Source organism: Bombus vancouverensis, chromosome 8, assembly GCF_051014615.1.
Source record: "Bombus vancouverensis nearcticus chromosome 8, iyBomVanc1_principal, whole genome shotgun sequence".
Classification (NCBI taxonomy): Eukaryota; Metazoa; Arthropoda; class Insecta; order Hymenoptera; family Apidae; genus Bombus; species Bombus vancouverensis.
The window spans coordinates 10,633,064-10,656,727 of NC_134918.1; the positions used below are offsets into that span (position 1 = coordinate 10,633,064).

Consider the following 23,664-nt stretch of genomic DNA (forward strand, 5'->3'; position numbering starts at 1 on the left):
TACAGGCAAATATCGATATAAGAATTGCTACAGTATTTGATACAGCCAAATTACTTAGCAAACTGCGAATCTTTTCCTCTTCTCTCTTAAGTCTGTCACTACTAACCTATATAAGCGGTTGACGCAATCATAAACAATACGATTAAGAGAAAAAGTAAATTGAAATATCATTTATCCGTATAAAAGATAAAATTGAAGAAACGATAGAACGCATCGTGAAAAGAAACGATAGAAAGGGAAGGAAAACAAAGTGCTGACGAGATCTAGTGACTTTTAGGGACAACGTCATGCAAGGCTGCAACCACCTGCCGTCACCGAGACGAGCACGAGAGGGAATGCCGTGGAACGATAAAAAGAAAGCATCTGATCGAATAAGGGCATACCGGTGAAAGAGAAGAGCAACGGCAGAGATGATGATAGAAAACAAATTAGAAAGGGAGGAGAGATAACGAACGAGATGCAGAGAGAAATGGAGCGAGAGTGCGAGAAAGAGGTCGAAGGAGGGGGATGAAGGTAAAAAGCGGCGCGACGACATCGTATTGATTTGGTGACAGATCCGCGTACGATGCGGATGCCTCGTTTTCGACGGTGAGACCACCACGACGGCACAAGGCACGATACCAAGCGCCCTGACGCTTTATATATAGAGGCTGAGCCACGAGCAGACAGGCCGTGCCGCTTAAATATAGACGAAATGCAACGGGGTGTCTCCCGCGTGCGAGCAAGGGACACGGACGCGTATACGGAACGAAGCGACGAGATCCGCGGCCGAGAAAGGCGGATGGAAAGAGAACGATGAGAAAGCGAAACGACCAAAGGTAGGAGTGGGAAGAAAAACGTAGAGAAGAAAGAGGCCCTGCATACGTAGAGAATAATCATGGCCGACGACACGGCGCGGCGTCGTCTGCTAGGAGAATCGCGCTCCTCACGGATCATCACTCGCGTGTCCATCTAACGACACGGCGAAACGCTACCAGGAACCAACTAATCGGCGACACGAGATACACAACGACGCATGAATACGCTTGTGACACCAAGTTCGCGTGTAATAAAAACACTACCGCAAGAAATAGAAATACACGAGCGAGGGAAAGAGAGAGGTGGGAAAGACGAGATAGACAAAGAGACATAAAGTGTGTATACACTGCGAAGGTACAGAAACGGAGCAAACACGACGTGACACGCGGTAACGTTAAACCACTCTCTGTCTCTCTCTTTCTCTTTCCCTTTTCGGTTCGCCCTACGTCGTTCATTACTTACGTCGCTCGAATATAATAAATGATGTGGTTTCTTTTTTGTACTTACTTGCCCAGTTCCTCCTTGAGGTCATAGTTGTCACTAAACCGCGTGCAAGCGGTCGGAGTAGCCATGCCGAGGTATCGCGATTATTTACCGCACTAACCGAGGAACGTAAGCGCGAGAGCCACTGCCGGCCGCCACTACCGCACACGCTAGGGGAAACTTCGCAGGTCAAATTCGATCAATAGAGGGGAACCGCCGCGGCGCTGGTAGAACACCGGGTAACCGTCGAGGGAGGGAGGGTCGTCGGGCCGGGCAGAGGGGAAGTGGTTCTGTCCGCGGGAGCCGTGCGTTACCGTGGCACCGACGGTGGGGCGAAATCGCGGTCGTGCCAGCAAATATTTGCGGGCAACGACAACTTCAAACCTTCCACGACGCGTCCGCACTGCTCGCCGGCAGACCGTCGACTGACTCGCGTAGTGGTGGTAAGCTCGCGATCGCGCAGGCGGTGTGTGTTCGTGTTCACACCAATGCCGCTACCGCCGGCAATGGCGACCACGATTCACGTATAATACCTGGCAACAACGATCAACACCGATACCACTGCCGGCAGGGCTGACGATAGAGGTTCGCTAGCGAGCCGTTCGAGCGCAGCCAACCTAGGCGAAATAACCCAAGGGGATCGAGGCAACACATTTAAATTTAGCACCTGGAATTATGCTCGATCACGCGGCTAACTTTTTCAGGATCACGCTTCACGCTACAATTTACTTTCTGTTCCGTTATATTTTTTTTTCTCTATCGTCAACGCAACGAACACGTCGTTTTCGTCGCCCGAACGTACTTATATGCGACAGCGTATTTCCGGTTGCGATGTTTTATCGTAGTCGTCAGATTTGATATTTTCGTGTATTTTCCACGCGATATAAACACGATCCGTCAGAAAACGACTCGTGGCTAATGAAACTGTGATCGTTTTTCGAAATATCGACCGAAGAAAATTTTCCACCGATTTTATTCTACGTTTTCGCGATCCAAACGAACGAATGGAGTTGCGTACCGTCGCTGGTTAGACGGAATACCGCGCACTGACTCGATTCCGCATGTCCGACATAAACACGAGATTTACTACTGGCGCATACGCCGTCCGAACCGGAGCTTTGGTATCACTTCGATCGGCTTTTTGGCGCACGTCCAATTAGAACGATACACCAAGCATAGATCTCGAGAAATTAAAAGACAACCGAGCTTGTGCATGGTTTACGAATATTAGTTTTGTCTTTCGATTTTAACTAAAACATATTAAAACCGTAACATAATATTATATATATATATAATACAATTATATGTCGATATAAATATAAAATGTTCTACTAAATATTTGTATATTTGTTTTTAACAATTTATTTGATACATTTATATTTCAATTATGGCCATTGACGTGTTTAAAAAAAAATTATATATTTGTTAAATGTGCATTTTCTTTTGTCCAACATATATTATAGTAACTTAATATGAATAACATATATATATATATATATATGTGTGTATATATATATATTTATTATTTATATTTCCTTAGAGTTTATTTATCGCTCGATATATTGCAGAAGTTATTACATATCTTTATAGGCAAAACTATAAACGGTCGTGTTTATCTTTCCAACACCTCAAGTAATTCATATAATAATTGCATTTATTCCATGATTATATTTGAATCGAATGAACTTTCTACAGCTAAGAGATAAGACGAGGATTTTCTACTGCATGGAACTGAAAAATTGTTCTGTAGTAAAGTCAACTTTATACAACAATTTCTTTTTAACTTGAACATGAATGTATCACATTGGTAATAAAATTCACGTATAAGTTGTTAATTTATCTTCCATAACAAAAGTGGAAGGTAAGATATCAAATTTCATATTTGTTCCTCTCTTAAATACTGTACAAAATATAAATTTCTCAAAGTATACGATAAACACCATAAAGTGAATATCGTGACGATCATCGTGTCCATAAATTATTCGTTTTCATCAATTATCTAATTCTCTCAATACATTATGGTTGCTTTTTTTCATCTACATTGAGATTTACGAGGTACACACAGCCACATACACACGCATACAAACACTTTTCAGAGTAACCACATGTAAACGTCATAGAGCACAAGTTCGCGATACAGTAACAATTTCTCTTTTTTCTACCGCAGTCTTATTCAACTTGATTATAAAGAGATAGAATCACAATTGACTTATGATCTGAAAAGCGTTACATTCTCTTCCTTTCGTATTTTACCGATTGATATGAATATACACAACCGTTAAATGCACTGGTGTCACTGGGAACTCAATTAATGTTACCCACGTAAGGAACGTCTTCGTTGAGTTTCTTTCTTTTTTAAAGTACTCGTCTTCTATCGTAAGATTATGTATAAAGACTAACGATGGTCCAAATGGCTAACCTAAATACTTCCTAAGTCTATTTTGCTCGTATTCTAATACGAAGCTATAATTACTAAGTACTTAGAAACGTATTAAATATAGTCGATGACCATTTTCATGTTATCACGAGAATATCACGGCGTGTTTCAAAAATCGTTCCGTCTGTCTTCTTCCTATCTTTCGTAATGGATAAACGCAGTTATAATAACGATATTTTCTCAATAAGTTGCTGAAATCTGAAGTTGACAACCAAGCATGGTATGCTGCGTTTTAATAAATCTTTAATAAATGTAGGTTGATCTTTTATTCAACCGTAACTGATTTCGCCAAATTTCTCGGACAATCGACGTTACATCCGCGAAGAACCGCGATGTGGAAAGATAGCAATTGTAGTGGAATGACTGCAAGGATTGCTTGGAGACAATCCACTGTTTTGGGTACTTCAAGAATTCTATCAGCGAACATTTTCGTTTCTTCGTCGCCTTCCTCACAGATAAGGATCGGTTTTCCATCTCTGGCCGTAACCTGTTGTAAGGCGTTTATGCATTTCTGAAAAGTAATTGTGAAATATTACGTTCGGAATTTTTTACGTTAGGTAATCGTAAGGAAAGAGAAAGTTTACGAGTTCTACTTACCACATAAACTGGATCCCTCATGACGATCATTATTACGGGCATTGAATCATCAACGAGCGCTAGTGGACCATGTTTTAATTCACCTGCCATGATACCTTCACTATGCATATATGTCAATTCTTTAACTTTCTATAAACAAGAGAGAAATAAATTTATTCAAATAGAATAAATATAACAAAAAGAATTAATAAATAACTTAAAAGATATAATATTTAAAGCATGAACAACATACCAAAGCTCCCTCCATACACGTAGCAAAGTTGTATCCTCTACCCATGATCAGCAAAGATTTATGTTGGAACAAAGACTTGGCTAATTCTTTAACCTTTTCATCAAGTTGGAGAACTTGACGAATGAGATTATCCAAATTTTTCAATCCTTCGATAATCTATTGGATAAACAGGTTTACATATTGCAACATACTGTTTAAAATGTATAACGAAGTTAATTAAGAAATTAATAATACCTCTTGACGCCTACTACCAAGGGAGATTCTGTCTTCACTCATAACTAAAGCAAACATTACAAGAGAAATGAACTGGGAAGTGTAAGCCTTGGTACTAGCAACACCAATCTCAGGACCTGCGTTTATATGAACACCACAGTGTGATTCACGACAGATACTACTGCCTACCGTGTTGGTAATACCAACAATCAGAGCTCCACGTCCTTTGCAATAACGCAAAGCCATTAACGTGTCTGCTGTTTCACCTACGAAGCAAGCAAGAATTATTGAATGACATTTCATATAGATAAATCAATAAAAAATTAATTATATCTTACCAGACTGTGAGATAAAGAAACAAACGTCATCTCTAAACACTGGTGTATTCCTGTCTAAGAAATCAGAAGCCAATTCGACCATAACTGGTAGTTCAGTTAATTCTTCCAAAAGCTGTCTGGTAGCAATAGCAGAATGGTAGCTTGTTCCACAACCAATCAGCATAAGACGTCTACACCTCTTAATCTCAGGAATGTAATCCTAATACAGGATTCGTTAGATCAATATCGACTATCAATGAGAAACTACAGAAAGCTTAAATTGCTGAGAATTTACCTTGATGCCTCCCAATGTAACAGAGTTGTCTCTGAAGTTCAGACGTCCTCTCATGGTGTTCACCACCGACTCGGGTTGCTCAAAAATTTCCTTCTGCATGAAATATTCATAGTTACCCTTCATGATCTCCTGGATTTCCATCTTTAAGGTAGTAATTTCTCTTGCATGGGGATCGTCCATACATCGACGGAGTCGATGGATGCTGAGAGCACCTTCTTTCACTGCGGCTACGTCATCATCCTAATATCGCAGAAAGTTGAAATCATTGAGTTATAAAATATATATTAATTAGTAAATAAATAATAGGATAAAATGTTCACCTCCAAAAATATAACACGATTTGTATGTTCGATCACAGCACTGGCGTCAGATGCGAAGAAATATTCGACTTCTTTGTCCTCCAAGGGTTGAAATTTGGAAGTACTTTCACTGCGTGGTATAACCGGAAGTTCAGTACGACCATGTGGACGATGATCTGTTAAAAGGTACAAATTAATATTTTTTCGCCATTGAAACATATTAATAGATAATTATCCGTTATTCTTACTATATATACATCTTACATATTCACGAATCCAATATGATACATGTCATCTTTGATTAGCCTGACTAATGGTATCATACGGAATTCGAGTTGAATGAACCTCAACTTAAAATTAGAATTACACATTTATATACAAAACTTGAGTAAGACGCGTGGCTGATACACCAAAAATAGCACGACGCAATCGGAACGATTAAAAGAAGGTTAAGAAATATCAGTGATTATAGTTGCCCCGTGCCATTTTCCTGTCTTTACAAGCCCCACACCAAGTTAGCCGGGAAGATGATAAGTAATACGTATAAATCAATCCTTGTTAACAACAACGCCATTAATTATTCTTGTATACCTCTAATCAACGGACGACATTGAGCAAATATGTATACGTTCGTGGAACGACGATAACAAGAGTGGCTTAACTTATAACATGACCATGACGATTGTAATAATAAAGCGATTGGAAAAGTACAATTGTTAACGTGTATACAACGCAACCGTATTAAAATATGACGACTGGCATTAAACAACTCCCGCATGACGATGGATTCGATAAACAATTAGAAAGGAATTGTTTAATTAAAGGATATCCTTAGAGGAGAAAAATCACCTGTTTAATAAACAGTTTTACAAAAAGAAGAAAAAGAAGATTTGTTTGGGTTGTGTTAGATATATTGTATTATATATTCTACCCTGTCTGCAACTGCTGTGTTTCCATGTACTGAAAGAAATGCGCATTCTGCTTATACGTACTGAAAAGCGAAGTAAGGCATGTGCCGTTTCTTTAAAATTCCACAACATACAAGCGTGTTGCGATTCGATCCCAGGCGGTTTCGTGCTTATCAAACACGTAGCGTAATTTTTTTCTTTTTTCTTTTTTTTTTCTGAAGCGTGGATATGGATGAATTAACGGCAAGCAGAAGGAGAAAGAGACATATATATGACTGTAAAAGTATTACCTTGAGTGGGCGCTTCACCTTCTGCTCAAATTTGGATGCGGGGGTGACGAAAAAGAAAACAAAACAATTAGCAAACAAGTAATGCAGTAACAATAGCAATACAAAATATAGTAACGAACGTGGAAAAAAATAAGAAAACATGATGCACGCGCTGAATATATTGGTTCCATGATTGATTCGTTTACGAAATCTAGCTTTTCTAGGAAATTTAGGAGAAGATGTTCAAAATATATTTTCTTTTGCTTCTTTTTTTTTTTTAATAAGTTCTACTAAAAAGTGTTTGAGGGAATACATTGGACATCTTTTCCCAAATTTTTCTACGGAATCGAACATGTGTGTATAATCACAAAGCTACGAATGCACAAGCTTCTGTCGAGTAGATATTTGAAATGAAAATAAATTTGACTTGAATGAATTTGATCATATTATCTTGTTGGTTCGCTATGCTTCAAAGCAATTCAAAGAATGATTAATACGGTACAGGTGTCTCATGGTGTTTCTCTGTAGTCGAGTAATATTGTGTACAAATATAATTGAGCGAATAAGAAAAAGCCAATGTATATTACTTTTGTTAGAAAGAAAGAACGAAATATCGATTGTAAAGGATCCTTTATTAAAAAAGTAAGTTCAATTTATAAGAATCATAGCATGTAAAATAATGTCACGAGAAAATTTATAAAACAAATATGAGAAATAAAAAGCAAAATTAGTTCGCATGCATTTCTCAAACAATGGACCTTTTGCGAGATCATTTAAAATTGTTAATTATATTTGAGACAATGAGATATACTTAAAGGACTGTTGGATTGAAATAAAATAAAAGGTCCGAAGTTGAGAGTGAAATAAGATAAGTGTAGAGTAGTGTAGAGTAGTGTATATACCTTTGTTTACGCATGGAGATTCATCTGTTGAGACGAAAAGTTGAAGAACATAACCATTGGTGTTCATGCAAAAGAAACATCATATAGTATCTATGTAAAACTTCATCACCGAGAAAGTATACATGCAGATGACTGTCTCATCGATGTTCAAGGGAACAAATAACAAATATAACTTTAATAAACAAATATTAACAACACTATTTAACAAAACAACATGCTATCTAAACATGCTTAAATATAACAAAATATTAAATATAATGAAACGCCAATTATCCGAAAATTGATCGATTACATAAATACCAAATACTTTACGTATTTATAATTCTACAAAACTTATTCTAACGTATTGTAATAGCATAATGTAAACAATTATTATAGAAAAAACGATCATATTAAAAGGTATTAACTTCAACAGCTATATTTACATCGTAATGATTTAATACATATGCTATGTATATCATCAAAATATTTATTTTAGAGAAACACACTTTTCACACGTTATGATTTCTATGAACTCTTTTATGCAATGAACATACAGAAAGCGCGAAAATTTGATAATCAGAGTAAATCTATCTATTAATTCGGATAATCGACGATTTACTGTACTATTCAGAAATAAAACATTGATTGCTCGATTACAAGCAGCTACCAAACTAAATCAAATATCCAACGCCGTGTTAAATACTTCTTAGAAGATATTTTCAGCGTAAACAAGATACTCTGGCGTTAGTATCATTTGTATGTTAATCATTGTTATTGAACAACACTCTTTGTCCGACATAAATCTACTTCAATAGAGCACTACGTTATTAAAAACACTGAAGAGAAACATAGAAAAAGGATGACGATGTAATGATGGGTCTTAGTATGTTGCTTTGAAATACGCGTTAATTACTTTAAAAAATAGACAAGCTATAGATTGAAGACACATGCTATTAATATACCTTAGGTTTAGTCCGTACATTTGACACGTAAAAGGACTATAGGGGGCTTTATTTCATTACTCTGAAAATATTTCCAGCGCAATTATTATAACCATATAGCAATCTCCTTGCCAGGAGAAAGAAAGGGTGATTATCATCTAATAATTAAAGGAAAATTCTGCTTCGCCTTCTCCTTGGAAATGATAAATCAACAAGCGTATTTATCAACAACGTATATATTTCCACCGCTCATACCAACGCTATCGACAGCACTTTAAATCGAGTAGTTCTCGGCGCCCGAGCGACCAAAAATAGCCTTGTGATCTCTTCTAAAATTTACCAAATCTCTGTATACCTTTCTCCGTAACACGCTAATACCTCAATTAAAACGCGTGTCAATCTTTGTGTCCGTTCACGTTCGTCGGCTTACCTTTTCCGTACAGGATGGGCACGTGATCGGTGGCCAATCTCGTTTTTGTCTTAATACCCACGAGCAGCGGTGATCCTCTTCTCGTCGCCACACATTCACCGGGGAAATATTTGCTCTTGAAGCACAGTGCAAACGCACCTTCCTACAATTTCAATTTTTGCACCTCTTAATTATGTAAATATATAATACACGTGTCACTTGGAAATTTAAACAAAAATCAAATTCTTTCCCTATCTTATCGCGAAAATTATCATTAATATTATTACCGATAATAACATTATTACTGCTAATACGAAGCGGTAAAATTTACAGTTGTTCAAACAATCCTAATTCGCAGACTGTGCGTCAGCTGTCGTCGATAATACCTACCAATTGTTGAACAACCTGCTCGACTAGCTCGCGGAACGAGTAACCCGGATGTTGTACCCAGAGATGGTGGATCAGCTTAGCGATTACTTCCGTGTCGGTTTCACTCTCGAAGCTGTAGCCTCTTTGGTGAAGCAACGTCTTCACTTCCTTGTAATTTGTCACGATACCTTTAGAAAGAACGTGACTTTGGAATGAAACAGGAACAATTCCTCGTATAATTTGACTTAGACAATGAACGTTCGTTCAAATTATAATTCTACAAGTAATAGTATGTTATAAGTACAACTGCGAAACAAATAAAATCTACAATAAGTAGCAATCTGCTTCGACTCATAAATATTATACGGAATAATACAATTTTCAATTTCCCATAAACACGCGGTAAGTATCAGATAATATTTATACCATTGTGCACCACAACGAAAGCATGTTCGATATCGGATCTTTGAGGATGCGAGTTCACTTCAGATGGAACACCATGAGTCGCCCAACGAGTGTGTGCGATACCCACGTGGCTGTAAACCTTCGACTCGAAGTCGATATTGGTACCTGTAGAAAAATAATGAATTTTAGAAACTGATCATATTCGAAATAATTTCATCGTTATACTTACCTCAACAAATTTTTGTCATCCATTATGTTAAGCTATGTCATTACAATGTAAGTGGAAAGTGTAAAGTAGTATCGTATATACTTACGATAAAAGATCTCTTCCTCGAGCGCCTTGACCTTTCCCTGCTTTTTAATAATCGAGATATCCTTGCCATCGGCGCTATCAAGGGCGACACCTAAAAACAAATAAACACGTATCGAGACAGAGTTTCTTTACTGGAATTTTTAGTAGCTTTCTATTCCCAGAAACAGAAAGTTTACGGCGAATTTGAAATTAGGCCTCTTCACGTTTTTTCCTCGATAAAGTATCGCTTTTGCAAGAAGAAATTTTCGACAATACGATCGATGATTCATCCATACCTGCCGAATCATAGCCTCGATATTCTAGCCTCTTTAATCCACCAACCAGCAGCTCGAGGATCTCCTTCCTGCTCTTCGGCGTCAAATAATTGAGATACGCAAAGATTCCTGTACAAAAAGCAAATACGTAACATTTATTCTTCTACATATATGGGATAAAAAAGTTCAATGTATTAGAAAATAATTCGCGTTATTGCTGATTATAATTAAATGCTTTTGATCGCAATGCTTGCAATTATAATATAATGCTGAGCTTTTTATCAACGTTTCGATACCTCCGATCATATTGCCAGACTACTAGACTTCGGGATTAGTAAGTGAAATGAATTACTCAACAACTACGTAACATTTTAAATAGACGGTTAATCAGCCTTTCCATTGGTTCTCTCACCATTCTCTAAGAGAAAGAGAACGATAGAACTACGATACATTCGACGATACAGCATTTTTCTAAACCTCTCGACATTTTCCCGCGACGCGTTCACCGCTCGAAGGTCACCACAGCGATAAAACGCGGAAACGATTCGATTTATTAACCAGTTCGTTTTCTTCGTCAAAAACCAGTACTCCACCGTATGTATATTCAATGAACTCTGGATATAGTTCAAACTGAAAATCACGTCGATGGAATTCGTAAGGTTTCTCGTTAAATACCAACTCCCACGCTAGCAATCGGTCTCAACTCGTAGGAACGAAACAGAAATGTAGCTAAATCGTAAGAAATGTTCGTCACGATGTTTCTTTTTCTTTTCCAGAATTACAGACGTGTAATTCAAGATAAGGAATCGATCTTATATTCGAAATTATTAGAACGTAGACGAAACAATCGGTTACTCTACTTTCTACCATTTTCTACTTCAGCTACTCGAAATAGATTTTCCAATTAATCACGACAAGAACAAATATAACGAAGACCGCATTCTTTCCTGCTTTTTCAACGCTTTATAATACGGTTAGCCGAGCAATACGATCGGAAACTTTCGAATCGGCTCAAAATTCCGAATGCCCCGCCTCGAAGGAGCACCCGTCTATCGATACAAGAGAGGTCCGTGTTCGAGGTCCCTGGCGAAGCATTGCAAAAATGCAAAAATGCAAAAAGTCGTCGCCCGTGAACAAGAACGTACACACGGAGAAGTGGCGTGCAAGCGGGAACAGGTATAATTCGAGATACACGCTTATAGGTGAAAGGGAAAGCTCGCGTATACATGAGACCGGATGAAATGGTCGTTAGAACGTCGCGTTCGGTTCTCCAATGCCAGAGAACGCGCCATTTCTCTGGTTCGTGCGTCCTGTGCTTTTTCTGAAACACGTGAATCGAATAACGCGAGTCGATTCTCTCTGACTGATAACCGTAGTAACGTTGTAGTAACGTTACGACATATGGCTAATTGTACGATCATCCCAGATGAATTTAGAATAAATGGACTATATTTAAGAGCTGGTTCAGGATCTCAAGGTCACGTGAAATTTATCAAAATTGAGCTCTGGAAAATTTCCAAAGATATTATGGAAGATCTATATAAGAAGAAGTAGATAGCGATGATTAGGTTAATCCTTTCGCTACCACGCGTCGTACGCGTGCGATGCGTTTTCTACAGAGCCTAGTATCGCGTATTTATGACGCATATCGTGTTTCAATTTTCTTCATGATGAATGCACGATGTCTTATTTATTTTCATTCGAGATACTCAACGAATATACATTTCTACGTATCATAGACGACGACAAAGTGTCGCTGATGTGACATTGGAACACATTGCTTTTGGTTATTTTTTTTTTTTTTTTTAGGTACTATTGCACATACGGTTGTTTAAAAAATATAGGATATCGGATTTTGTGCAGGTAGCCACACGACCGAAATCAGATACCGTAACACGATACTGGCAAATCGCTCGGAAGCTCGAAGAGAAAAAAGACGTAAACGTAGATGTTCTCGTCGTCGTTTATTCCGTCGGCGAAAGTCGTATATTAACATATATATCTTATATATGTAAGAATACGCACGAGTAGTTCGCAACAAGAAACTATCTACTCGCAGCCCAGCGTGCCATATTCGTATCTGACGCATTCTAAATGCCGCTTGGATCGTCTACTTAGCATTCTTTATTATTATACAGGGTGGTTGGTAATTGGTGGTACAAGCGAAAAGGGAGTGATTCTACGCGAAAAAAGAAGTCGAAAATATAGAATAAAATTTTTTTTTTTTTATTTTTCCATCGAGACAACGATCTACAGTGACATCCGTTATAACGAGACGCGATAAAATGCACGCGTACCGAACGAAAGTTCAAAGTCGATTTTCTCGAAAACAAAGCCTCAAACGAAAAATTTTTATTCTATATTTTCGACTTCTTTTTTCGCGTAGAATCACCCCCTTTCCGCTTGTACCACCAGTTACCAACCACCCTGTATATGTCAAACTGTATGTTGTATTACGTAAAATTTGGAGAATTCGAAGTTTTGGTCTGCCAACAACTTCGATAGCAAGTATTCTTTTTAGAAAACTTGGATGACTGTATTGCAAGTTTATCAAAGTTCGATGAAACTTTTTATTTAAATTTTTATCTTGAATAGATAATCGTGACAACATTGTATAGCGTTACATTAAGCGATACACGATCCGCGATTCGATCGTTCCATGTGCAACCTTATCGGTTGCGCGCTGTCTTAGCGCGGGAATTTAAGACTATGTATCGTGTTTGAAATGGCGCGGTCGTCCTCGATTTAGAAAGCCATCGTGGCATGATCGACGCGTTAATCGTTTTTCACGGTTCAATTTCACGTAATGGTAGTTGGAATTTGTAGTTTCTTCTAAACGCACAAAAATCAATTCTTTGCGGTCTAAGCAGCATTCGACGTTTTACCATTTCCAATCAACTATTTCGTATATGATTAAACCACTTTCAAAGGAATTTCGTAAATATTTTCATTAATAATACGTATCTACCTACCAATAATATAACAGAAAACAACATATTTCATTGACATGTTGTGCTTGACGGATGAAAATGTAGGATTGGCGTGAGACTCGAATCAATCGATCGCTGTATCTTTCTTTAGTTCGTTAGTGGAAACGATTAAGTTTTATTAAAGAATAAAGAACACGTTAATATGATAAAATATATTGTAACAAGAGAGCAGACATTGCCTATGTTTACATTTAAAAAATTCGGAAAAGTAATTGTTCCAGGTATTTTGTTCTTATCGATCCACATCGATTGTTGCAGCAAGTTTTCTTTATTGGAATCGATAGAAACCGATGGCCGCGGACTTTACGACCTCCGACAACGATAATCGCGAAACGAACTACGTTGAAATCCTGTGGAAATCGCGGCTGTGATAAAGTTTACGACAAGTAGTAAATGTCCTGAACCTTACACCTCGCCATCATGTAACTAATTTAACGATCGTCCCGTTCCGCCTTTGAAAATAAACAGTTCTGTCAAGCGTGATCGACCATATTTAACACAGTTCAGTGTTTAAAATCTAACGATAACAATAAAAAATATCGATAATTGGGTATCTTCGTCACGTCGAGGTAATACAGAGAATCACGGCAATCTAAAATAAAAGGAGAAACGCGAGATACACTTTATAAGCCACAGCTACACTCTGCTATAATACTTTGATCAAATGGGATATAAAAGATATACGCCACGATAGGAGGATCACAGAGTAAAATAGCGAAAATATCGAAGAATGTTTAACACCCATTGACACGTCTTATTTCACTCGCAGCAGAGTTACCAGCGCCAGCCTCGCAGAGAATGAATATTTAATAAAAGAAAGATTAAAAGATTACGGATGTAGAAGATGAAAAAATATTATTAAGGATAATTATTTGAATTACCGCCCATCACCAGCGAGAGAAGTAACGACCAGAATCGACGTAAAGTAAGAAAGAAAGTCACCGGTCGGAGTAACTGTCACCGTGGAGGAACTTACGAAAAGCGAAACAATCGCGAGCGTATAGTGCATCGGCGAGTAGACGTAACTTGATTTTGTGTAGAGTTGACAATAGACGATCGAGTGATCGGTGACGATTAGATTGCGGGCTGCAATCGTCGATAAGCGAACTTCCTCATAGAAACATCCTAGCGAAGCTTTGTACAATAAAAAACCAAGAATAGAAAGGAAAGATTATAACAGTAAGAAGATTACGAAGTACCTTTGCGAAAGGTATAGTGGAAACGAAAAAATATTTTTTATCGAGATAAGCTCGATCCTGTTAATCTCGCAAGGCCTTCCCCTTCGCTAATCAACATGCCGTGCAGTTTACTTAAAATTTCACTAAACTCCAAAGATAATATGTACGACGGAAAGTAATTACTGCTTCTACATTTTTCATCCTATAAGCCCATTTTTTTATATCGCTATCGCTAGTATATCATGTCTTGTTGCTGTCGGGATAAGAAAAATAATCGCCGGACGGAAGTTATTCCGATTTTTAATCATTTGCTGCGTTTAATCTTCTGATAAAAGATCGATAACGATGAGGATTATAGGTTTAGCCTCATTCGATTCTATTCTCGAGCACTTACTTCCAGGTATTCGCCACTTTTTTTTTCTCCGTTTTTAACTTACAATGACGTACAATGAAAGACGTTACATGTTACAACGCACATTATCCGATATAAAATTTTATAACGACGATAACTTCAACAAATCGTCTAATTCACACGTAGTACACGCGTCCTTCCTGAAACGATTTTGGGTTACTGTGAGTTGGAAAACTCCTTAATCGGAATGCGCTTCGTGTTCGCGAAGGAAATCGAGCGACTGGAATATGAACGAATAATCGGAATAGCCGATCTTCCCCGACCTACTGACACAAAACGATTCGAATGGCCCAGGAAATCAACGAAAGGTCGCTTGGTAGTCGTACTAACGGTATGTAGAATCGATTCTAATTCGATCTTCTTGATTTCCATAGACCTTGAGCCATCTGTAATCCCTCGACACACGATATAGCTGATTCTTTCCTAGGATACTTCTTCAATTGCAACCGCAATTGGAACGTAGCTATTTTATTGTCGTTTGATTTTGTTTCGACGATCTGAATAGAGATCTGTTCGACAAATCAGCGATCGTATAACTCGAGTGGTTTGCATCTTTTCACGTACGTCCATATGAGGAAATTTCTATTCGAATTCTATTTCCGAATTTACCCAAATATCGTCTGTAATGACAAACGAAACGTTTTGTTCGTGCAACTGTGGAAGACTTAAAAATGGAAAATTGTTTAGGATGCGTGTAACAAAGATATGGAAACTGTTCAAAGTATACCTATATTATAATACTTAGAGAGTGAAACGAATAACGAAACTATTAATTTATATAAATATCTGTAGTTTAATAACCAGCGATAAGATGATTTCAAGCTCCTGTAATGAAAATTCATCAAACGAAGAAACATATACCTCGAACTAAAGCTCGATCAATGTCGTTAAATCGATCTGTATTATTGTTCCTCGAATAATCTCGCAATGTGCGAATTTTGCACCTTTTCAACGGTTATAGAGTGTCGATAAGTAGAAAAGTGTTTGCAGCTTCTTGCGATGAAAATTTATAGATAAAAAGAAACATAGCATCGAAATAGTGCCGATGCACTTAAGCCTGGGAAATAAACGACGAACGAAAAGACAATTTATAGGCAATTTGTTCGCCAGGCGAATCGAATGAAATAGCGGATAAACGGGTGAAAGGGAAACCAACGAGATTCTATGTAGAAAGAGGAACCATAAACGAATTCCTACCTGTGGGGATAAACGGGTTATTTTCGTCGTGAGTCGAACAAAATTTCTGCTCTTAGAATTCCGTGGACGTAAACAAAAATCAGGTTCTGGCTTGTGGCGAGGCCACGCGTTTGAATTTTCGTGAGGAAGGTAAAGGTAAACTGGTGTCGCCTGGAGAAAGGATTCGCCAAGTCCTGCGTAAAGTACTCGAGGATAAGAAGAAACTTGACCGTTGTTACTCGCTTAAAGTTACGAATCTTCCCATTTAAAGAAGCGTTTCCATTTTATCGCTACATCTGGATAAATTTTGACTTTATCATGCTAGAGAGCAACAACCGTGCGTATCGTATATTACGATTATGATAATATGCCTATACGTGGCTAAAAATTATCAGTAGATTTCCAAAATCCCTGACGCATCTATAGATAATCTATCGATGAAATAATTTCATTATTATGTGAGATATAAGAGTAATAAAAAAGAAGCGTTTATGGTTCTAGCGGAATGTTAATGATCGATAATCAGGACAGTCGTGTCTTGAAAACGTAAGTACCGGTTCTTCGTCGGGGATCGTTTTATAATAAAACGTCGGCCTTGATTTACGCAGGTTTATTACATCTTTACGTTAAACACACGTTCGAAATATACCAAAAACGAACTCAGATTAAAACAAAATTCTATGAATAAATTGCAGTTTGAAAATCGATACGCAGTTACGAAGCTGGCCTTTGTAATGGTCAAACTACTATGTACGAGAATTGTTTCTGATCAGTATGGTTCGTCATTCGTTTGTACAAATTCGATCATTTGACCAAATTTGCATATTGTAATTGCACAAATCGACGAAAGTATTTATATCTTTAATCGATAATATACATATGCTTGTGACATTGGGCAAGCGTGCCACATCGAAATTAATAATTTTTTATCTTTCTAATTCGTTTTTCTCCGTTATAGCATATAGTAGTACGTAGTGTTGCTATACATGTTTATATATCGTTGAATATGTTTTTTAACGTAGTGTACGAATATATAAATAAGATATATGATTGCTTTAGAAAAAAAGTCACGGCCTTGAAATTTTTGAAAAATTGATGCAGAGTAAATTTTTTTCTCTGATATCGTATTTTCAAGTAACTAAGAAATTGTTCCACATGTTCGCAAATAACGAATTTATTTAGATATTGCCTTGTTTGTTATTTTACAGCCTCGTATGATGAAAAAGAAAAAGAGATTTCAAAAATGAAATAGCAACAATGAAACAACCGACACTTTTATCGGAATTACAGATTAATTCATACGCGTAGAATTGATTGTGCATCGTAGAGCAATGCGATGTAGTTAATTAAAGCAATTCACCTTATTCTCTATATGTCACAATGCCTACGTTTGCCAATTGCTTTCTGTCGTGTAGAAAATGTAGCAAAGTCTTAGTGACTATGTTGCCAATTGAAGATTATCAGGTTCGTCCATTAAATAGCGGCCAATTAAGAAGATTTCTCGAATTTTCTTAAACGTGACTGACGAGTCTGACCGTACCAATAGATCGTTCGTATTGCGAGTGCCGCAGCTTCTACGACATGGAAATTAACTTAGAATAGAATTAAATCGAGGCAAAGACAAAAGAACAAATATTCCGTTTTATGAATGGAATAATTTGTGCGAACAATGTTTTGAAAATCCTGCTACATCTACGTCAAGTAGTCACTCTGAATTAAACATTAGTTCGACCCGCCGTTTAATTGTGAGGGAAATTGTGGTTCTTTGAAAATATCCAATAAGATAGCAGCATAATATGCAAGATCTTAACTCGTTTGTCTTGAAGCAAATAGAAGGTTCTCAAGTACTTATATCAGATGTAATAATATTTTCAAAACATTCGCGACTGCCCACACAAATTATTCCATCCGCAACACGGAATATTTATTCTCTTGCCCTCGCCTCAATTTAGCCCTATTCTAAGTTTATTTGCATGTCGGGAAATCTACGACTTAGTTTCAGCTAAGTCTACGCTGATATACAATTGTCCGCAGACACGTGTCGCAACCAATCAGTATCCGTGCAATTTCTTGCAAGTCCGTGCAAGGATAGATGCGATTTGCTGCGGCACGTTTCCTGTCCACGACCATCTGCCAGCGTAAACTTAGCAGTAGAATACGAACGATTTATTCAGATAGTCAGACTCGTCAGTTGCGCTTAAGAAAATTCACGAAATCTTAATTGGTCTCGGGCAAAGATCATTGAACAGACGATGCGGATAATCTTCAATCGGCAAATGTAGGCGATTAAGACATTGTCTTACGTAACTACTTTGCGTTGCCTTACCATGAACAATCAATTCTACACCTACGAATTAATCGTGATATTAAATAATTAAGAAACTGTGAACACGATGGAAGTATCGGTCGTTTCGTTGCGTTCTTCAAGTCTGTTTTTCCTCTACACGATACCAGGTTCATACATACATATATATATATAGGTACATATACGTGCCTGTGCCATACACACGAGGCCACGTCTAAATGTCACGTGTAACTGTCCTGTAAAACGCTGCACCCTCTCACGCCAGCGTCAGGTTCGCGACGAGGAAACTTTCACTCGTCGTTGGTCGCGGGCACGTCGACACTCCGGTGTCAGTATCGATAGACACATTCGATTAGACTCTATTGTACGACCACGGGTGTCGACGAAACGCAGCGTTATAAGGATACACGGCACGCCATGCAAACGTGGACCACTTTATTCCGGTAAACTTTCAATGAACTTTGAGAAGCGTGAGTTACGGGCTCGCACTGAGTCACGTTGTCTCGTTGCAACACTCCATGGACAGTCTTATTACCCGCTAGAACGTAATACGGCGTCTATATGCTTCCGTAATTTGGTGGAATGCAGTTTTGAAACAGGCATTTGGTAATCACCGCGAGGATTATAAAGGAAGGAAATAAATAGCGATCGTTAGTTTCAGTTAGTTGGATTTCTCTGGCAAAGAAAGCATTTTTTTTTAGAGGAACGTTGTTAGATTTGGGGATTCCGGAAATTGTAGGATTTGTGGGAATTTGTAAGTTTGAATAAGATTGTGCAATTTTGTAAGATTACGATAAGTAGGATAAAGTTTGGTAGTCTTCACGGAGTGGTTTGTAATTTTAGGATCCAGATGAAATTTTGCAAACTTTGCGATCCGTAAATTCAGTCTTAACAAATTTTCAAAGATCGATATCGTGGAAACTCTATGCGAAACAATGTGAAAGCAACTCGGAATATTATTGCTACTCGTTTCGTTTGGATGAATATTTTTGGAAAAACTGGATGACCTAATTTGAAATTCTGCAATATTGTTTTGTTGGTTTTCGCAGAATAATATTAGAGGTCTTCGTCGAATCTTGTATAGTTCCGTAATTTGCCGGTAAATCTTCAACGATATTCAAAACCAAGTTCTATATATTAAAAATATTAATATTTCATACTCCATTACTTCAACTCAACCTCCAGCGCCTACACGCGTCTCCAACAAAGTGGTTGGTGGTAATCTGTGACCGGGGATTTCGCAATTCCGTAATCGAGAAGAGTCTTTCTCCTTCTGCCACAACTCTCTCGACACTCCTCCCATTTCTCGCAATCTTAACACGATGATTCGAAGAAAGTTAATTCCTAAATGTAATTACCAAACGAGTCAACCTTTCGAAAAATCTCGATGTTGCAATTCTCTTAGCAAAGATCTCCTGATGGCTATTGAATAATTTTAGAGGAATAAAATCTCGTTTCAGTTACGTCACAAGTTGTCCCTCTAAATTTGTCTACTACCAAAGAACGCTGATACTTTTACAGATTTGACAAAAATAATCAGTCGATAAATATACAGCGAAAAGAAGATTGGGAAAGTTGTATCAATGATTTCCTAAGTTTTCTATTCAATTTTATTTCATTCAAAACCAAATTCCTTTTATAAATTTAAAAAAGATATGATCAGCAAGTACCTGTAGATCGAAAAAGAAATTGGAAAAGTTTATTAGAAATTTTATTTAATTCGAAACCAAATCAAATTCATTTCAATCAAGTTGAAAGTTGAATAGTCGACATTATGTATTATAGTAAATTATACCAAAGCATCCAGGTAAAAAATATGTTAATTTTTCTCAATGATTGCAGGATATTAAGCGTCAGACGTAAACAGTGAGGTCGTTGACCAGTCACGATCGTGGCTCGATCGTTCGAAGGAAAAGTGGAAATGGAGGTGCGTACCTGGGAAACGCGTTCGTGCCTGGAGAACAATATTGGTTGGCACTGTCCACGAAACGTACAACTTGTTAAAGCTAGACAAAGGCAACATCGGTCTAGAAATTTATCTAAAAGCTATAGTCGAAGTTAAAAGGTGTCTGCCGTGTTTCTGTCGGTGTGTCGAGCTGGCTGCTTAATTAAATCGAAGCTTTGTAATTAATTCGATCTACGAAGCGTTCGACGAGTCTGCAAATACTAAAGACACGCTGCTAGAGTGTAAATATTTATCGACTCTATGTCGTTTTCAAATAAGAATACTATTTGAATAATAGCACGAAAAATTGAGAATATTAAAAAAAAATGACACGACTCTATCAATAGACGACGCGGCAGTGATATCATAATTAGAAAATTTATTAATTCGTCGATCATGAATATTGATTTGCAACGAAGTCAACGGCTTTGTCGTATGCTCGGTAAAATTGTAAATCGGCCGAAAAAGAAATAGGTAAAATGCAACATTGACTCACAGTGAATTAATTAATTTCGGATAATTTATGATTGAATAGATACTGTTAGTCCTTAACGAAGAAGAAGTGTTACGAGCGTATTGAATTCTTTTCTTCGATTCGATTACCGAAAGGGACTAACTTTCGCCGTGACACGTGAACGATTAAAGAAAAAGAAACAACATATTACACGGTAGAAGAATGACGCAAAAATCTTTCGTAACCGCGTCCTGCCTTTCGATGATTTTTCGTCGCGTTACAATGTAGAACCTGCGACTTTACGATAAGGCGTCTCTTAAAACTCGGAGAAATTCAAATGTTTCCATTAAAAAAAAAAACTCATTACTGGTAAATTGATACGATCAACATACGTAAACAATTGCATCAAATATTCATGTATAGGATAATGAAGTAATAAAAAGCTTCAAAAAATGGCGCCCTTTTTTAAGAAACTACGAGGGAGATCTTTTAAAGAACTTATTTTTTTTAACCTTGGACCATTCTAAGCAATTTGTTCTTTTTCTTTTCTCAATTTCTGTAATCTTTGTACTTTTAAATTGCTCAGCTACCGTGGCAGCTACGTATTTCCTTGAGGTAAATTTATAGAAGGAAGATAATTAAACATTGATATACCCAAGGCTGTCACGAAGGAAAAATATGAACCGTTAATTTCCCCTCGCGCAGGTGAATGCCAATTGCAATGCAGATTCTCGGAACGTTTATCTCAGGAACCACCAAAATCCATCTATTTGTTCGCTGATGTTAAAATACTAAAATTATCCATATTATTCTTTTATTTCGGACTATTTTAGACTATCACTTTATCATGTGTGATAACGATTACTGTATGTCACTGTTAGATTTCAGCGTATTATAACTATATTCGTACAACATTTGTATTTAATAACGTTATCTTCCACTTCTTCTTATCGAAATAAAAATTTTGAACCGACCCGCGGCCTTGTGATCGCCCCTCATGCAAATCCAATAGATTTTGACGATCAATGAAAAATATACTAATGTGTCGTGCAAATATTAGATCCGATAGATCGCGTCTAGTCTTTCTAAAAAGTCTTTCGTTAAAATAATCAGTCAATTTTAATAAATGTACACCTGACATAATAATTTGTTAATACCCATCAAACGTACAATTAATACTATAATCCTAGCATAATGTGAAATTAGTTGTCAGTATAGAAAAATTATAATTTCTCATTTTGTAAAAATTTGCTTGAAAGCAGCGAAACGGTTAGGAACAAAATTCTACGCTCCGTTTGTCGCTTTCTTTAATTCCGGAAATGGGAAATTCGAAACGCGCGAAAGATCCCGCGTTGTTATTCCAATACTTCGTGTGCTTGATATTAGCGTACTAACAAGCCTCGATTTACCGACGAGCAAACATTCGATCTTTTAAATGCTCATCCTTCGTCTTTGACCGACACGGCGACGTTTCGATCAGCAAACGCGAATATTAGATGTGCCAGATGTTGAGTGAAATAGAATTGCAGAAGAAACATGCCGGTGGCGCATTTGCACAGGCTGAAACGTTACTCTGCACTCAAATGACCTGTCAACTAGACTTTTCAACCGGGCTTATGCAGATGTACACTTTCACCGTGGAAACATTTCGATCGAACGATCCGTCGATCGAATTATGATAGAAAAAAAAACGTCAAATAGAAAGCATAGTTCTACTCACCGCACATGTTGTTTCTGTTGTCGAATACCCGCCACGTAAGTTAATCGGATTAAACGTAAAGTGGAAAGCGATCAGAATGTCACTTGCTAACTTCGTATTGCTCTGAGTTACTGTGAATCACAGTCTGAGCCTCACTACAGCGTGCTCCTGTCTCTTATGACATGAGATTTCGTATAGGTATGGGGTACAATCACAATTACATCCGGCTCGTACGTGTATGTAACGCTATTGGGCCAAACCATTGACAGTGAACGCATCATCTGCACGCTGACGTATATGATTGTATACAGTGGTATACTAAGTACAACACAGCTTTGGAAACTTCAGTAGAGAGGGCGAAACTCTTACGAGCTAGAAAATGTTTCTCAAGTAAGGCGCTTCAATCAAATTGTTAGGCTTCGTCGTGCAGCGCGACTTGTGTCTGCAATCTACAACACGGCCGCGTGTACAACAAAACTCTTCTCTATTATGTAAATCTACGTTTACTTAAACAAAATTCATCTGCACTATATGAAATACTGTATATTTACTTTAAATAAATTAAATTATGTTATGAAAAGTAGTTTACTTTACATTCTTTATCTTTAGTGGTAAAGATGGTGAAGATGGCGTTAATTGTAAAAGTTTAATAAATCGATCCCAGCGCTATGGCTAGCGGCTGATTTGTAAAGCACACCTTCGGATACTAAAAACGTTACTCCTACCACTGGAGTTTCCAGATCTGTGCATACGAACGTAATGTCGTATCGCAAGTAAGGATTTCGACACGTTGACAATAACACAGAAACTCGTGATTTTCCCAAACAATACATGCGGCAAACTCTTTACGAATGTATATAACGTAGGAACGTATATTAGGAATGAGATAATATCGGTGAAAACTATTAATTAAACTAATATCTCAAAACAGACACTCGGAGAATCACTCAAGAATCATGAATGAACGAACTGTCAGAATCGCCTTTTCCATTTAGCTTCGTATCTTTTATTATAAAAGTGACAACATAAATTTTGTAGATTAAACACACGTTCGATTCGTTGTAAGAATGAATGAAGCACTG

General features: G+C 37.5%; 2 protein-coding genes and 1 long non-coding RNA gene across 33 annotated transcripts in view; 1 reads left to right on the plus strand and 2 right to left on the minus strand.

The window, feature by feature from the left end:
• CaMKII (Calcium/calmodulin-dependent protein kinase II) overlaps positions 1-2,355 on the minus strand; it is a 160,423-nt gene extending 158,068 nt beyond the window's left edge. For 6 of the 28 annotated variants that reach the window (XM_033344616.2, XM_033344591.2, XM_033344598.2 and 3 more), the window contains exon 1: positions 1,306-2,341. In XM_033344616.2, coding sequence (XP_033200507.1) covers positions 1,306-1,370 — 65 coding nt within the window. In that variant the 5' untranslated portion in view covers positions 1,371-2,341. Of the gene's footprint in view, positions 1-1,305 lie in introns of all 28 variants that reach the window. The other 22 variants (XM_033344606.2, XM_033344617.2, XM_033344609.2 and 19 more) reach the window with 8 other exon arrangements.
• A 252-nt stretch (positions 2,356-2,607) lies between these two features.
• On the minus strand, positions 2,608-10,744 carry Gfat2 (glucosamine-fructose-6-phosphate aminotransferase 2). Of its 4 annotated transcripts, XM_076620532.1 has the most exons (15): positions 10,720-10,744; positions 10,445-10,552; positions 10,171-10,260; positions 9,878-10,021; positions 9,473-9,639; positions 9,104-9,245; positions 7,751-7,774; positions 6,870-6,890; positions 5,693-5,847; positions 5,373-5,612; positions 5,099-5,297; positions 4,782-5,026; positions 4,548-4,703; positions 4,316-4,444; positions 2,608-4,229 (listed from the first exon to the last, which is right to left on the minus strand). In XM_076620532.1, the coding sequence occupies exons 1-15, from the start codon at positions 10,727-10,729 to the stop codon at positions 3,984-3,986; spliced, it is 2,076 nt and encodes a 691-aa protein (XP_076476647.1). In that variant the 5' UTR covers positions 10,730-10,744; the 3' UTR covers positions 2,608-3,983. The 4 variants fall into 4 exon arrangements, with proteins under 4 accessions (XP_076476647.1, XP_076476650.1, XP_076476649.1 ...); XM_076620535.1 differs by lacking the exon at positions 7,751-7,774; XM_076620534.1 differs by lacking the exon at positions 6,870-6,890.
• A 7,942-nt stretch (positions 10,745-18,686) lies between these two features.
• Positions 18,687-23,162, plus strand: LOC143302998 (uncharacterized). Its single transcript, XR_013058924.1, has 2 exons — positions 18,687-18,927; positions 20,327-23,162. It is a non-coding gene; the product is annotated as an uncharacterized LOC143302998 (long non-coding RNA).
• The last annotated feature ends 502 nt before the right edge of the window (positions 23,163-23,664 follow it).

Coding starts and splice junctions, on each gene's coding strand:
- Gfat2 (XM_076620532.1), bottom strand. Junction 9,246..9,472: donor AGCAGGTTGTTCAACAATTG/GTAGGTATTATC, acceptor TTGAAATTGTAG/GAAGGTGCGTTTGCACTGTG. Junction 4,704..4,781: donor TTGGTAGTAGGCGTCAAGAG/GTATTATTAATT, acceptor TTTATCCAATAG/ATTATCGAAGGATTGAAAAA.